Raw genomic sequence first — 16,202 nt, forward strand, 5'->3', positions numbered from 1 at the left:
CGCGGAGCAGTGTCCGGCACTGCCGTCCTTCTCGAGGACACTGCCCGACCACATTCATAATTTTCCAGCTACATTTTTGGGAATACACAATTTCAGGTTAAACTTGGAGGGTCGGAGTGCCATCATTTCTGATCCAGAAGGGAGTCAGTGATTAAGAAAATACTGTGTTGGGTTAACTACTTAAGATCTTCAGACAGTTGGTACTTTCCATTGCTACAAGAATTCCTTACTGCCAGTAGCAGACAGTAAACCTGTCTTGGTCTTTACCACTCCACTATCTACCACACATGAAACAGAACAGCTGCCTTACTCCAAGGGTCTGAAATTACCGCTTGCTAATTCTCCACGACTTTCTTTATATGTATTTTCCAGTTCCAATTGACATCAATAAATAACTGTTGTCATCAGCTAATTATGACCATCTCCTGATGCAGCAGACTAGAGCAGATTTGCACAGGGGGCAAGGCCCGGGTTCAGAAGTGCTAGATAAATACATAAGCTGCAACAAGAGGATCTTACCCCTTTCACAGGACAGCACACAACCTTTCTCCTTTGAAGTACCTAGTCAGTATGAAGAGCATCAATACAGTCTATTAGGAACATTTTGAACAATGCAAGAGGCAGACACACAGAATCTTTCAGCTTACTGAAGTAAACAGCGTCATCGTGCAGAATACATATCAAATTTTATTCAATTAAACTGTCCAAATACTCATAAGTAACATACACAAAAATAAATGATAATCAAATTATGTATAGTAACAGTGAGATCCAGTAGGCTGGCATGATAGTTAGAACAGAATTTGAATCAACTCATGGGCATCTCTAGTAGTAGCTTATTGTCCCATTAGTATTCTGTGGAAAAGCATCCTACTGACCAGTTATATGGAGAAACGTAAAGCCAGTCTCCACGAGCAGGCAGTGTTTCCATCCATGGGCATCATCACTGCCATAGTGATGGGCTCACTTGCATGGAATTATTTTATTGCCACTTACAGCAACTGGAATCAGTAGTTTCCTGTATTCCAGAGGAAGATGACGCTCTATCAGCACATGTAATGGCATCTTGTCTGTCACCAGCCCTTGTCTTTGTGCAAAAAAGAGGAAAGAAGAACACGAAATCGTTAGCAAAGTTTCCCTCAAACTTAGTTTTATATTAAAGATTCTTTAAGTTTGTTTGCAGTGACATTTTTGCCTTGAATATCTGAATGTTGTTCCTGCCTGTGACAGGACTGACCTCAAAAAAAAAAAAAAAAAAAAAAAAAAAAAAAAATCTCCTGGTATTATAGAAGAAAGAAAAAAAAAAAGCTGTCTTATTCCATGTTTTCCTTATGGAAGGAAATGAAATACTGTTCTTGTTCATGGACAATAATGCCTGATCCCTGGATAAGGCAGTGAAATAACAAAGGCACAGAGCCCCCAAGCCCGGCAAGTTACCCCATCACACATCTCAGCCTGTCCATACTAATTCCAACACTCAGATAGAAAAATCAAAATCTAAGGAGAGCAACAGATTAATCACAAAGTGGGAAGAGCTCCATCTGCACAGGCCCAGATATGCCCTCCCAAATCCCTCCGATTTCTTTAATGATGCATTAGAAACTCTTCCAGAAGGGAGCAGGCCTAACAACTTGGATGGCTGTAAATGAAGGGTGAGAAGCCTCTCAGCCCTGTACACAGGATTTCCTAAACAAGGAGCAAACCCCTTGTATCTAGTCACGGGATGAAGTAAAGCCAGTCGCGAGACGGCGAGGGCAAGGACCAAGGACAGTGGCCCCGACGAGGCTCTGAGGACAGTTCACACAGGCTGCCCTGCCCCGCCATGGGGGCCTCGGGGTGGCACCAGGAAGGGGGACGCAGTTGTTCCCAGAAGCTGGGCTTGGCCTGTCAGACTTCCCCGCTCCGCAGGGCACTTTGAAGCTTAGGTATTACATTTGGCAGAGGCAGCACAGTGGAATCTTTTGCAGCAGAGTAAGTCACCAAAGCAGACAGCAAATGCTGACACTGTTCCAGTTGCACGTGCTCTTAGTGAAGAGATCCCTCAGGGCGGCAAACTGTGCAGTCCATACCCACACCTGCTTTGTCTACCTACCCCGCTTATTTCGCAGCCATAAACACTCCATCTTCGCACACCTCCACCTCCTCCTCCCTCCTTCTCAAACTCTTCCTTTACACTCATCCCCCACCACCAGCCTCCTCTTGCCCCTCCATTCCCTTTATATTGGAGCATAAAACCTCAAGTCCATGAATGCCCGTTGTGGGACAGGGTCCAGGCTGTGCCATGTAAACTCACAAGATATCCCAGTTAACTGTGGAAAGGCAGCCAGGGCACACTCAGACCCCCAGTCTTCCAGGGATATCAGTATATCATCTAACAGCAGGACGAGTCCTTGAGGGGCTTCCTTTACCTTCTCATGAGCAGCTCCAGGTCAGCCACCTCCACGGTCTTCCTCCCTGCGTGCTGGCTGTAAGCCTCCAGATCATTGCTCAGCTGCTTAAAGTACCGCTCACAGCTGCAGGAGAAGGGAGGAAGAAAATAAAATGAGGCTGTGGAGCGTGTGAAACCAGGCGAGTGCCACTTGCACGGGCTGCCCTGCACTGCAGCCGTGGGCAGCATGACACGGCGGCCAGGGACGGCAGGAAAAGGGATGGCTTCTCAGCCTGGCTTCCTTACACCCCTGGGGACGCTGAATATGCTGATATCTCTAAAGGAGATGCACATTCAAAAGTCAAAACCTGCCTGCAGATTCACAGGCATGCAAACAGAATAGAGGTTACCACAAGTGACAAATGAAGACAGAGGATTATACTATTATAATACACCCCGTTTTCACAAAATCCCAGGATGGCTGAGGCTGGAAGGCACTTCCAGGGATCCCCCAGCCCAGCCCCTGCTCCAGCAGGGACACCCAGAGCACGGGGCACCCGCTCCCAGCCCGGCGCGTTGGCACATCCCCAGAGCAGGAGCCTCCGCAGCCTCCCTGGGCAGCCCGGGCCAGGGCTCGGGCACCCTCCCACCAAACAAGTTCTTCCTCACGGGCACACGGAGCTGCCTGCGCTGCAGCTGGCACCCACTGCCCCTTGTCCTGGCACCGGCCACCACCCAGAAGAGCCTGGCCCCTTCCTCCCTGCATTCCCCCTGCAGGTTCTTGTACACGTTGATCAGATCCCCTCTCAGCCTTCTCTTCTCCAGGCTGGACAGGCCCAACTCACCTGTCCTGGGGAGCCCAGAGCTGCCCCCAACGCTCCAGGTTTGGCCTCCCCGGAGTGGAGCAGAGGGGCAGGATCCCCTCCCTGCCCTGCATCCTCCTGATGCAGCCAGGAGCCCACTGGCCTCCTTGGCCACTGGAGCACACTGCTATTTTCCAGTGCCATCCCGCTCACTGAGAGTGCTAATGACCTTAGCAAGGTGGAATAGTGAGTAGGGCCATTTCTATCAGTTTGGACAAAAAACAGAAGCTTCTGCAAGGCGGTGCTGGTCACCCAGAGAGTGACTAAGAGCTCCCAGCAATTTCTGTCCCCTTTCTAATGGCCTTTCCTCCTGCTTTCTCCCCAGCTGAGGTAGGAAAGGGCTGAGGGAGGGCCAGCCACTGGCCAGCAGATGTGCCAAAAAGTTCACCTGTTGTTTCAAGAAAGAAAGAAAGAAGAAGAAGTCAAGAAAGGGGAAAGGAGGAACATCTGCTCACCATTTTTGGACAATCCCGAATGCCTCTCTGGTCACTGGCATTTTCACGTAATGGCTAAATATCTTCTTTATCAAACTGCTTGCTAGTTCAGGCTCGCGCTTTTTCCTCTGTGATGCCCCTGACTTCTTGGGAACTGGCTTAGCCCACAAGGGCTGCAGGGGAATAATCCTAAAAAAAAAAGAAAAGCAGAAATGAAATGATATTCCCACTTCCACGCAGTAGACAAGTGCAAAACAACAGAAAAGAGATGCTGAGGTTCAGGCTAGCATGTACAAAACCCATCATTAGATTCTCTCTGGACTAGCTACAATATTTTTCTGGCAGAACCTCAGAGGCAAATGAAAGATCAGCCCCAGAGATGAAGCAGGAGAGCGGTGAGACAAAGGCTGTCATGATTTAAGTGATTTTGGTCACAGCTTCTGTGCCTTAGTTCACCCACTCAAGAATGATTATTCATGAGTGTTTGCTTCACAAGAATGGGGCAAAATTGAAGGTCAGCCACTGTAGAAAGTTTAGTGTTTTTAAATGCAAAGTATGACTGTGCTACTCCAGTAGAGTTAATCATAGCAACTTCTTCTCTTCTATGAAAAGAAAGAGATTATTCTGCAGCACAGTGGATCCCCACGGTTCTCATATAGTTATTGCTCCACTTTGTAAATCAGAATATTGCTTGGGTTTTTAACCTAAATAATGTCCTCTCAGGAAACAAGCAGGCCAACCCAGAGCCACTGTAAATTACACAAAGTACAAACAAACCAAACACTTTCTGGCCAACCCCTTCCTGTAATCCAGCCTATTATTATGAACATCTGTTTTCTCATTGCTGCTTGAAAGCCTTAAGTCTATTAGCTTGAAAGTCAGAGGCTATTAACATTCACAGGTTTATATAAAGAATGTGCATCCAAATATATTGTCTTTTGCCAGTGAAGACTAGCATTCTGTACAGAAGAATTAGCATCCATACCCTCCCTATATGCAAAAAAAACACCCACATCCCAGTGCAAAATGCCAGAGCAAATCAATATTTATTCAGTTACAGTGCAATTCGACTTCAGCAAGGTATCATCACGGCTCCTTCTTCTATGACAGAAGGACATTCTATCATCTTGGGTAAGAACAATCATCCAGCACCTCTAAAAGCATCGCTCATCTTTGTTCACAACAGTATATGGTACAAGAATTCAGTTTGATTCTTTATTGATTCAATAAGAAAAAATAAAAAAACAAACAACCAAGCTTCTTCTGTTCCCTAGGACCACTGTTATGGGCTTCATCAAACTTCTGGGTTAGCAACAAGCTTCAATTTAACTTGGAGTCATGCAAAGGAATTTACTTTCTGCTCCTGACTATCTTCATCTTATGCTCCGAAGCAGCTCCTTTACAATTTTAGGTTTCCAAGGGCAAAACAAATGATGCCATTTTATGCGATGAGAGAAGCTGTAACCCTGCTCTGCAAGGGTCTATCTATGCCATACCAGAGCTTATGGCTCCGGGCCATCTTACCAATGCAGGAAAAGTCCTGGCCTTCAGCACAAGATTAAATGATCCGCTGGGAAGGCACAAGGCCTCAAATTTGCTCTGAAAGACCAAAATTCTCTCGATATATCATGATTTCTATTCAGCTGCTAAAGCCACATGTCAGGACCCCTTACTCCCTAGCTGATGAAGTGCAACACAACCCACGGAGCTGGCCTCCCTGCATTAGAAGACACCAGAAGAACTTCTCTCTCAGCTCCCCGCCCGGTGACTGCACCTCTCCAGACACACTTGCATCGGGCTATGGCTGATAGTTGCTTATACTCACTTGGGAGTGTCAGATTCGGCAGGAGGTGGAGTTGATGGCAAGGAAAGTGGCTTGTAAGCTGCAGCACGGATGAATGCAGGTGTCTTCATTGAAATATCTAAGGAGGGAAAGCATCAACGACTTGAAGAAGGGATATTTTCAGAGTTGCTGATACCCACAGCAGCTAAGGCTGCCAGGAAGCTCCAACCTGCCTTCCCAGAGGGCTGAGAACACCTCATTGCCCTCCTGTTAAGTAAGCATCCAATTCTCCTGATAGGCACAGCAACAAAAATCACAAGGGTTTGACTTACTGCCTGCCAGTTTTCTTTGCAGGCTTAGTACAGCCCAGGAATCCAGCCAATTTGGTACTGGTTTCAACCCTGCAAACCCCTCTAGGAGCCAGGGCACTGATCCTTTATAGAAGCCCAACTACTAGAACCCTCAATTACTACCGAGAGTTAAACCCAACAATTTAAAGGTCAAGAATCTTTCAGCACAAGTAGGACTGGGAAAACTCTTACGTTTCCTTGTGTTAGCCTCTTCTGACCAAGTATATCAACACATGTCAGGAAGAGGAAATAGGATGTAGGGGAATAGGCAAGTCATGCTCAGAGGTTTCTAAAGCACCTTTTATGATTAGGGAGCGTTCTTCCTCATCTCTTCTTCCTGCCTTCCTTCCTGCCCTTTTCCAGTAAGATAAGATGCTACTCCTACTGTTCCACCTTGTCAGCACTGCAGAGATCTCCCAAACAACTGGAGACTTGTCAATGTGATGCCCATCTACAGGAAGGGCTGGAGGGAGGATTTGGGGAACTACAGGCCTGTCAGCCTGACCTCAGTATCAGGGAAAGATATGGAGCAGATCATCTCGAGGGTGATCACACAGCACGTGCGTGACAACCAAGGGATCAGGTCCAGCCAACGCGGCTTCATGAAGGGCAGGTCCTGCCCCAAAAAACCTCATCTCCCTCTATGACCAGGTGACCTGCCTAGTGCATGAGGGAAAGGCTGTGGACACGCTCCCCTTAGACTTCAGTTAGGCCTTTGACACCATCTCCCCGTGTCCCACTTACTTATCACTGTGTCCCACTGTGACTCAATGACCTTAAAGGTCTTTTCCAACCATAATGATTCCATGATTCCTCCTCACTGCACAAAAAGCTATGCTAAAGACAAGCATGTTGGCACACTGCTGTAGACAGCTCAGCTAAAAACACCTATAGCTTTTCTCTTGGCAACAGCGTAGCTGTCCAGTTGCCTCGCTCTGTCTGAACTGCCCACACGCACAGATGTTCTCAACACAGCTACATAGCCCCACAATGCCTCAAATCCCAAAAAGACTCTTTTAGGAAGCCTTTCTTCACATTTCTCATTGCAGGATTTACTGTACACGGAAAGATCATCCCAAAAGTTACCACTGATGTGCACTCCAGGCAATCACATACATGAGGAGCAGAACACTCAGGTCTCTAAAAAGCAGTCTAACCATAAATACTCTTGAGCAATGGAGCAGTGTCTAAAGAACAGTTCAGCTTCCTCCCAGCTTCCTGGGACTATTATACTATTAATAGTCAGCATACTATTTTAGTTAAATGGAAAGGAAAATCTGTTAACTGCACACACCAGACATGGGGCTCTAAATTACCTTCCAGAACCATGCAAGTGGCTCTGCAGTTCTATGTTCAGACATTAAAAAGCCAGTGTAAGGACAGATTTCTCTAAGTCCCTATATAAACCCATTAGGCATTAAGTCTTGTATAACAAGAATGTCAAAAAATACAAGATTGTCAAAGTTTCTGGAACGCCTGACACAAGCCAGAAGAAAACTTGCACTTCTCACTGGCTCTAGGAAGAGCAGCCAACAAGTTCACCTGTACTATCTAAAGGACTAAATACTAAATCAAATGGTTTGTCTGTATTAGTCTGCGACTTATTGTCAGATACCAGGGAAACTTTCTCCATCAGCCTTCTGCAACCACAGCAAAAGTTTTCTTACCTCGACTCTCACGCTCTTCAATTTCAGCTTCATCATCAGTTGTCACTTCTTCTATATCTGCTACTTCTCCTGTGGCAGCCCTGTCATGTGGCGTGCCTGCTTGTTCAGTGGTTTTTTTAAGTGATTTTTCCCCAGATTCTTCAAAATATTGAGAGGAAAAAGCACGAGAATGCCTGTTCAGACTTCCAGTTCCAAAACTTCTGGCAATCTGAGGTTCTAGATTCCAAAACAGAAAAAAACAAAAAAAAAACCACACATCACCATAACAAGTGACTCAAATACGCAAGCCCCAGAATGCAGGGAGAGTTAATAAAGCTCCCTCCCAACAATGATTTCAATAACCAGCTTGTTCTCACCAGCTTTGGGAGAGTCTAGGTGTTCAATGTTCCCTTCTGCTGCTTCTGAAGTGATCATTTCTATCTCGACTCCGGCTTCCTGTGCCTTAGTTACCTGTGATTCTCTCTTTTTTGTCAGCTTCTTCTCCGACTGTTGTGAATATCCAGCCTTTGCGTGTTCACCTGGAGCTAAAATAGGAAATTCTATCAATCTCATCTCCAAAAGCCTCACCAACTACCAGCACACAATTCAATAACCTTTGAAACTTAATCAGAAGTAAACTCAGCAATAACCAAAAGCTACAAACAAGTATTTCCTGCCCCCTTCCAAAAATTAAAGCCTAAAAATACACAACTTCTTTTGTTTGCTCCAGAACCATCCATCTAATGTTCATGTCAACTTCCTAGGAAGGAAAGAAATTCACTTATCACTGATCGGACCTCTTCAAAATTTCACATCTATATGTCTATTCTCACTTTGGATGATTTTGTGGAAGGATCAATATATTTTTTCTTTATACCTAGTAATATCTAGAGTCTGTGCTAAGACTCCTGCGAGTATTTTTACCTCCTATAGTTTGGTATAACCTGCCAGCTTTTAAGGGTGATTTGCTTCTCTCTATTTCCAGCACTGGGAAAAGTTTGAATGATTTGTTTGCTGAATCACCTTCTCCATGCTGTTCAAGAGGGTTTTTTTGTTTCTTTCTAAACTTCCTACATTTCACTCTTGCATCAATTGTCTCTTTTCCAGGCTGAGGAGTCATTTTCTATAGTCACAGAATCCCAGAATGGTTGGGGTTAGAAGGGACCTCTAGGGATCATCCAATCCAACCCCCTGCTCCAGCAGGGACACCTGGTCACGTCCAAGTGGGCTTGGAAGATCCCCAAAGAAGGAGACTCCACAGCCTCCCTAGGCAGCCGCTGCACAGAAACTGCTCCGTATATTCAATCATCATTCCTGGTAACCAGGTTTTGCTGCAGCTTCTCTAGTCCTGTTAAATCTATTTCGAGATGGAGAGATTAGAACGTAGACAGTGATGTCCGCTTTGCCATCTCTCCCTTTCATCATCATTTTTACATGCTATTTGCCTTTTTGACCATCCCCAAAATTTAGACTGATGTTCATAAAACTTCAACAATTCTGTGGACATTCTCCTCAGCCTTAAGAGAGATATCTCATTTAAACTTCACACTTCGGAGGGGTCTCACGACCAGAATACCTCTCCTTATTTTATTCTTTAATTATTTGTTTCTGTGGCCCTTCTGACAATGGTCATAAATAAATAATAATAATAATAATAATAATAATAAAACAGAATGAAAAAGAAGTATTAGCTGTCTGTACTTCAAGCAAAATACTGTATGTTTTCCACGCAGAACTGCACCAAGTTACTCACTAAGCTAGACCTTGTCCTGGCAAGTTGACATGTCACTGAGCCAAAAATGCCAGGGTTACACACATGCCTTGGTGCCCAGTCTATACAGAATGAGGGACATGCTGTCACGTACAGCACAAGGGGTTACAGGCGAGCGGACACAAAGGAGATACACTGAACATCAAAGGGAAAATTGGAAAATCATGGGAACTACAAAGCATTGGAACGAGGGAGGTGCCTACCTCCTAAAAAAGGAGTTTTCAGGTGCCAAAGGCAGTTAGGAGAGTAGGCATGACATATACAAAACCTAAACAGGATAAAGGTTTAGGTTGGTAACCTCCTTAGGCTCCTCCTAACTCTGCCTACACAGTGTGCCATAATATCTGAGCACATAATGTTGGTCACAGTTGACCAACTGCAATCTGACCAGTTGCAGATTCCATCTTCTGCCCCCAAGTCCTAACCCACAGCACTCACCCCCAGCCACCACTTCCTCTGGTACAGAGAATAGCTCCACGAGCTCACTCTGGTGGGAATGACCTTGATGACCATCTCCCTGGCTCACAGATGTTTTGGGGGACACAGGGGTCATTCTGTCAACACTCTCATAATCAATTATTAGATTTTTCTCAGAATATCGGTGGGTCCTTCCCCCATCTGTGGCCACACTGGATTCCAGGCCCACCAGCTTCGCCTCCTCAGGAACTGCATCTACCGTCTTGCTGTTTTGTGCTGAAATTTTCGAATCTGGTAGCTGTGGTTCAAGAGTAGAAGGTCTGTGTGGATTTTCTTCACCAGCCTGAACGAAGAGCTCTGTGTTACTCAGCACAATCTCTGCGTCACTTGTCAGCACGGTTCCTCTAGTCATGGATGCTGCTGAAGAGTCCACAAGGTAGTTCTGGGCTGGTTAGGAGGTTTTAGAAAAATTCAATGTGAAAACTGTTCAAGGCCACTAGTAAACACAGTAATTACCAGCGCTTGCATAATGTGAAATCTACGTCATCTATTCATATTTAATCCCTCCTCTGCAGCCCAGACACTGATCCTCCGTAACAGCCCCTTTCTTTAGCAAACTCTTTCCCCACTACCCATATTTAGGATCGCGATCCCAAACAGGATACAATACTTGTCTGCAAATTACCAAGCTGGATAGAGCACACGTTAATGCACATTAGCATGTTAAAGCAAGTACGGATGTAAAGCCTCAATTCTAATAATATTACAATAAATTAATAATTTGGAATGCCTCCCAAATTATATTAGATGTTTATGAACATGTTGATAAACCTAAATCCTACATACAAGACACATTTCGGCAACTGCTTCTAAGCCATCATCTTCTGTAAGACTCTCCCTCCCAAGACAGAAGTAACAACATAGAAGAAACCTTTTCTCTGCAGCATGTTCTGTTCCACTCCACCTTCAAAAGCTTCCACGTCGATAGCTTTGCGTTTTTTTGGCCTCCGGAGTAAGCCCCTCTTTTCCACAGTGTCTGGTGGGATCAAGGAGCCAAGAGACATGCGAAGAGACCTGTAAAAAAGAGGAGAGGAGGATGGAAGATATAAATCTCCAAAGTAAATCTCCCCTTTTACTCTCAGACTGCAGACATAGTGCCACTAACAGGGCACAAGTCCTAGCTAACCAATATTTCCCACAAGAACTTGATGAACCTTATGCAACTCTATTTTAAACAATTCCTTTTAACTTGCTTATGTCACCCAACATCACATAAATGGGAAATCAAATTGTTTTTGCATTTTCCTACCCAAAAAGGGCTGCAAAATTATATTTGACAAAAGGTTCAGGAATCTTAAAGACTTTAAATAATGAAAGAAATAAAACAGATGTTTAATAGAGAGTATAATAAAGAGGATGTCCTCTAGATAGGGGTCAGAGAAGGAGAAGGCCTTAAGACCTTAAGAGTAAGTCTAAGAAAATGCTTAGTACGGACATATCCTCAGTATTCACAGCAAATTAGACTATAAAGTTTTCAGGATGGGGACAACATGTCAAGAACTGGAACGAGCCACGCTCTGCCATCTGTTGTCTCTCTCACTTGGTAGCCCCGTCAAAAAGGGGATTCAGGAGGATTAAAATATAGGAAGAACTGCACGCAGCCTTATAGATTAGCCTACACAGAACAACAAGCAAAGTCTGAGGTGAGAAAGGAGGTAAAAATTGATAACCATGGCCAGGATCCCTAGGAAAATTCAAGGACAACACAGCGAAGGAAATTCTTCACCTTTTTAAAACCATTTTAAGTCCAGGAATGCTGGACTCATTAGTGCACTGACTTGAGTGATCTGATGCGTCAACTAGCAGGTAAAGATAATATTTTAAATTATATCGTGTACTGATTTACTGTTGGGAACATGAAACAGGAAGAAAAAAAGAAGTAAAATGAGGGGAGGGGGCATCTCTTCAGACAGGCAGGAGCAATCGTAGCAATACAAGCCAGACCAATCTAGACATGCAATGCAAAGGAGAAAAAAGCATCAGTCCCAGAACGGTTGAGGTTGGAAGGGACCTCTAGAGAAATTAAGACAATCAGGGTTAAACTCACCTGGCCAACGAAGTGTTGTCCAACGCTGACTGAGCTAAAAAAAGTTGGTGACACGTTAACCAATAAATTAATCCCTGCACAATGATCTACAGAAATAACCCAACAGAATTTCTGTTTTTTTTTTTTTTAGAATGAGTTATGCTACAATCCTCAAAAGTGACATTTTGGTGAGAATATGAAAAATGTTCTCATTCTCATAGTATTAATCTCACCACATTAACAGCAAGATGCTAGGGCCTCATCACAACAATCTTTTGCTCACGCTCTACTAAAGAGATGTTATTTCTCTTAAAAAATGTGTACAACATATTACTTGTAATATATTGTAATATATTACAATATTTTTTTCTAAAAATTCTTTTTCCTCAAATAATAAACATAAAATGTATGCTAGTTGTTCTGTCTTCAAGTTTCTGGAAGGGAGTGCAATACTGGGACTGCTGTTTCTATTTGGGAAAAATTTAACTCAGGAACATCAAAGTGGAAAAATACAGCAGAAGTCACATAAAATCAGGGTAGAGCCTGTAGCTTGGCTCAAATGATGGGAAGGGCTTTTACCTTCTCTGCTATCCCCCTTGCACAAGTTTCTTTAGCCCAGCTGAGATGTTACTAAGAACTAAACTGTGGCAGATAAAAAGAATCCATTAAAACAAATGCAATGCTGAGCGGCTGAGCAAAACGAGCCTTACTTTGATTCTGAGGAAGTCGCTTGTCTGCTTCTCTCTCAAATTCCGAGATGCTGAACTTCTTTTTCTTCCTTGTCATCTGGAATGCAGGCACAGATGTATCCTCAGGTACAAAGCCAGGTAGCTGCATTTCCATCCTGCCAATATAAATCAAGCTTTTAGCAATGGAAACACTTATCACTCTAGATATCACGGAGAGATTCCTGCAATGTTGCTGAAAAGTAAATGGAAATTACTATCCTTGCAGGAGAAACACAGAATCAGGCAGTAATTTGCTCAGTAAATGCAGGAACATGTCAGAAGGAAAACCTGAGTGTGTATTTGAAACAAGAGGCCCGTGACACTTCAGCCTGTATTGAAATTTTAGACTTTCCAGAAGTTCAACTCCTTTCTCGTAACAGCACACTGCAGTACGTTTATCAAACATTACTGCATGAATGAAAAAAGCCCCCATCACAAAACAAGACAAGCATCATCATGAAACACTGTCCTTTGCTCCAATAAAGGTGTCTTCGACACAGCAAGAACTGTCAAGTGTTGAAGTTTTGGGTCCTTTCCCCTTAAAAAAGAATATATTCTCTACCAGTCAGAAGTGTAACTGAATTTCATTATTTGTTATTAACATAATGTGAGGATTAGAATTAACTAGCTTGTAACCAGAAACAAATGTAAAGCAGTGGGGAACAAATATTGCTTGTTCTTTGCAGCTCGTGTGGAATATCATATTACAGATGGGGAAAGCAGTGCACTCACAAGCTCAGGAAAGCTCATGCTAAGTAAAGGAATGCTCTGGGGGAAGGTTTTTGTCTGTTTTAAATGGCTATAGACAAATTTTCTCTTAACCTTCAAAAGGAGCTAACATATACAAAAACCTGCAAAGAACCACATGCCTGATCTATTTGGTTAAAAGATTGGTGAGAAGCACATTCAAAGACTTTCAGGAATGATACGGGCAACATCAGGAGGTGAAATAATACTGCTCCTATTTAAATTAAAATAAGCTATCACACCAAAAACCTTCAGACTTTCTTGCTTTATTAAACAAGGAGAAACCTACAAATCAGTCTAATATTTTTATGACTTGTTGAAGATTGCTTATTGTCAATACAAAATGTTTATATCTAAAGAGAAAACAAAGTAAATTGCATGACTTAAAAGTCTACTCTACTTTGCAGTGAACAAAAAAGCAGATAAGTGCTCTGACAGAAGTGGCTGGAGCAAGTTAAGACCTACCACCACTGTGGGCATTACTCTACCTCATAACTAAGTCAGCAGAAGGACATGTGCTGTATTCCAGCTGCTCCAACTCAGTCCAGGCTAGTAGCCAGAAGGCTAAACGTGAGTAAACGCATCTGAGCTGATGCTCAGGCACACATCATCTCCAGGCAACTCCACAAAAAAAGAAGAAAACATGACAAATCAGAAGCCTCGGCCTGTAGCCTTAGAGAAGCCCAGAAACTATCATTTTGGATTCTGTCATACAAATAAACAAAGGAGGCTTCCATCAGGAAGCTTAAACTTGCTGTATCCAGCCCTTCCATTGGAAAAAAACCTACTTAAATTCTGCAAATGGAAGAAGGGGCTAAGTATAAAACTTAGCACGCCTTAAAACATAACACACAAAATAAATATTTTTAAACCTGGAAATATGTTTCCGAAAATCCTGCATGACAGAACACAGGTTTGATCATTTAAATAGAACTATATGAGTCCTGCTTTGCAATTCATCAGTGTTATGGGAACTGCATCTTTATATAGTAGATTTTAAAAAAAAAAAAAAAGTTCTTACGTGTTGGAAATCCTCTTAGAGGGTGGTTCTAATGCAGACTCTTCCGTTTCTTCATGTTTAGATACCTCAAGCGCTAGAGGCGAAACTTTTGCTTCTGCCAACAAACCAAATTTCAATCCATCAGGAACGTTAAAACATAACAAATACACACTGATTTCCTTAGATTATATTTATTAATGGATGAAAATAGAGAGCTGGTGAAAACAAGCTGGGATCTGCTGCTGGAAAAACTGTCACATGTAAGGCACATAGCACAGCATTCCACACAGTGCAGTCGATGTGGACTGGAGTTCGCCACAATGAGTGCCTCTTAACTTACACATGATCTTAAAGGCAACAATAAAATTACTTGTTTTTTTCCACTGGATAAGAAGAACTGAGTGAAGAGAGTTTCCAAGAACATGTTTTCATCAATGTAAGACCTGGTCTTTGAAACAGAGCTGTCTCCTATGACCTGAATGCAGCTGTCGCCACAATGACCTCTCCTCTTTTATATAGCTGGACATAAAATCATCTGAATTTCTGCTCTGTACAACAGGCTAAGAATACCAAGCTACAAATGAAAATCTTCTCTAGTTTATTGAAGTATTGTACTTCTCTACTTTCCCGGAAAAAAAAAAAGAAGAAAGAAAAAAAAAAAAGATGTTTTACTTACGGGTCTGGATGATTCTTTTGAGCATAAACCGTGGAGTGCCATTATCAAGATCAGGCAAAATAGCTGGTCTCTGCTTCAGCAAGATGCTTCTACCAAAATTACTTTCCTTTTTTGATTCAGATGCAGTCTATAGAAAGAAAATGAAGACATGCAATTCGACATCTCATCTTCATAACTAAAAATGAATCTTTGGTTTAAAAAAAAAATAACTCAAAAATCTACCATCTAACAAAAAGCTAAGCTAGTTAACAAGCAATACTTTTGAAAGTCTTCCAAAGAAAATCATGTATATTTGCTTTGTAAGAATGCTATCAGTTCAATTTTGGATGGAATACAATTCATTACAGTACACCATCAAGACAGGTTTTGATGAATAGCTCTAAACATGGATAAAAGCCTCGGGGATTCACCAGCACCGAGTGTGTCCTTTTCTCTTTTACAACCCTGACCTAAATAAAAACCAAAAAGGAGAAATAAAGGAAATAAACCCCAGGCCGTAACTGCCCTGTCGGGCAGCTGATCCGACGACTGGCTTGGTGCACGAGGAGAGAAGAGCGGGTGTTGCTTATTCCAACGCTATTAAGGGTTTCGGGACTCTGCCCTAACACCCTTATCGGGCGGCTGACCACGCGTGGCCTGGGTGAGCAGGGCGGCCTCGGGAGCCTGGCCGGCACAGGGGCACCGCATCAAGTTCAACAGAGGGAAGCGGAGAGGCCTCCATATGTGGCGAGAGTGTCACACGCAAAGGACTTAGCACGAAAACAGACTGCTGCTTATGAGGAAAGGTTGGAGGAGCTGGGGAAAAAAAGGGAAGGTTTGGGGCAATCTTATCGGTGTGTATAACCAGCTGACAGGGCCAGACTTGTCCCAGTGGCACTCAGGGATGGGATGAGAGACAACTGGCATAAAGCAAAACACAGGAAGCTCCTGAATCTTAAGGGGAAAAAAAAAAATCTTCTTTATGACAAGGGTGGTTGAATGCTGGAAAGTTTCCCAGGAAGGTGCTGGGGTCTCTGTCCTTAGAGATACCCAAAACCTGCCTGGGTAGGGTCCTGCGCAGGGGGCCTGGCCTTGTACTTGACCTTCCAAACCCTCTTCCGAAGCCAGCCTTCCTGCCAGCTTGGGAAATGCGGGAGAATGAGGCACGTTCCCCAGCCTTCAACACTAACAAACGTGAAGACCCACGCTGGCCTCCAGGTCCTGCCGCGAGCAGCCCGTTTTCGCCTTACACCGGACGAGGACAGGCCCGGCGCGGCTCGGCCAGGCCGGCGGCAGCAGCGCCGTGCCACGGGCCGGGCTCCCGCCGCCTCCGCGCCGCCCGCCCGCCGCTACC

The 16,202-nt window shown here is 43.8% G+C and overlaps 1 protein-coding gene across 1 annotated transcript; it reads right to left on the minus strand.

Moving 5' to 3' along the window:
- Nucleotides 1-804: 804 nt before the first annotated feature.
- Nucleotides 805-15,556, minus strand: CENPT (centromere protein T). Its single transcript, XM_026034362.1, has 13 exons — nucleotides 15,476-15,556; nucleotides 14,870-14,996; nucleotides 14,215-14,308; nucleotides 12,429-12,562; nucleotides 11,740-11,773; nucleotides 10,564-10,706; nucleotides 9,654-10,079; nucleotides 7,822-7,989; nucleotides 7,466-7,681; nucleotides 5,491-5,587; nucleotides 3,687-3,854; nucleotides 2,409-2,513; nucleotides 805-1,087 (listed from the first exon to the last, which is right to left on the minus strand). Exons 1-13 carry the CDS (start codon nucleotides 15,554-15,556, stop codon nucleotides 964-966), a joined length of 1,917 nt encoding a protein of 638 aa, XP_025890147.1. The 3' UTR covers nucleotides 805-963.
- Nucleotides 15,557-16,202: the final 646 nt, after the last annotated feature.

This window comes from Nothoprocta perdicaria, unplaced genomic scaffold (genome assembly GCF_003342845.1).
Source record: "Nothoprocta perdicaria isolate Ctin4 unplaced genomic scaffold, notPer1 scaffold_143, whole genome shotgun sequence".
In the NCBI taxonomy this organism is placed as follows: domain Eukaryota; kingdom Metazoa; phylum Chordata; class Aves; order Tinamiformes; family Tinamidae; genus Nothoprocta; species Nothoprocta perdicaria.

Coding starts and splice junctions, on each gene's coding strand:
- CENPT (XM_026034362.1), bottom strand. CDS start 15,556: ATGCGGTGCCCCTGTGCCGGCCAGGCTCCCGAGGCCGCCCTGCTCACC. Junction 14,309..14,869: donor CAAAAGAATCATCCAGACCC/GTAAGTAAAACA, acceptor GTTTGTTGGCAG/AAGCAAAAGTTTCGCCTCTA. Junction 10,707..11,739: donor GACAACACTTCGTTGGCCAG/GTGAGTTTAACC, acceptor TCTTTTTTACAG/GTCTCTTCGCATGTCTCTTG.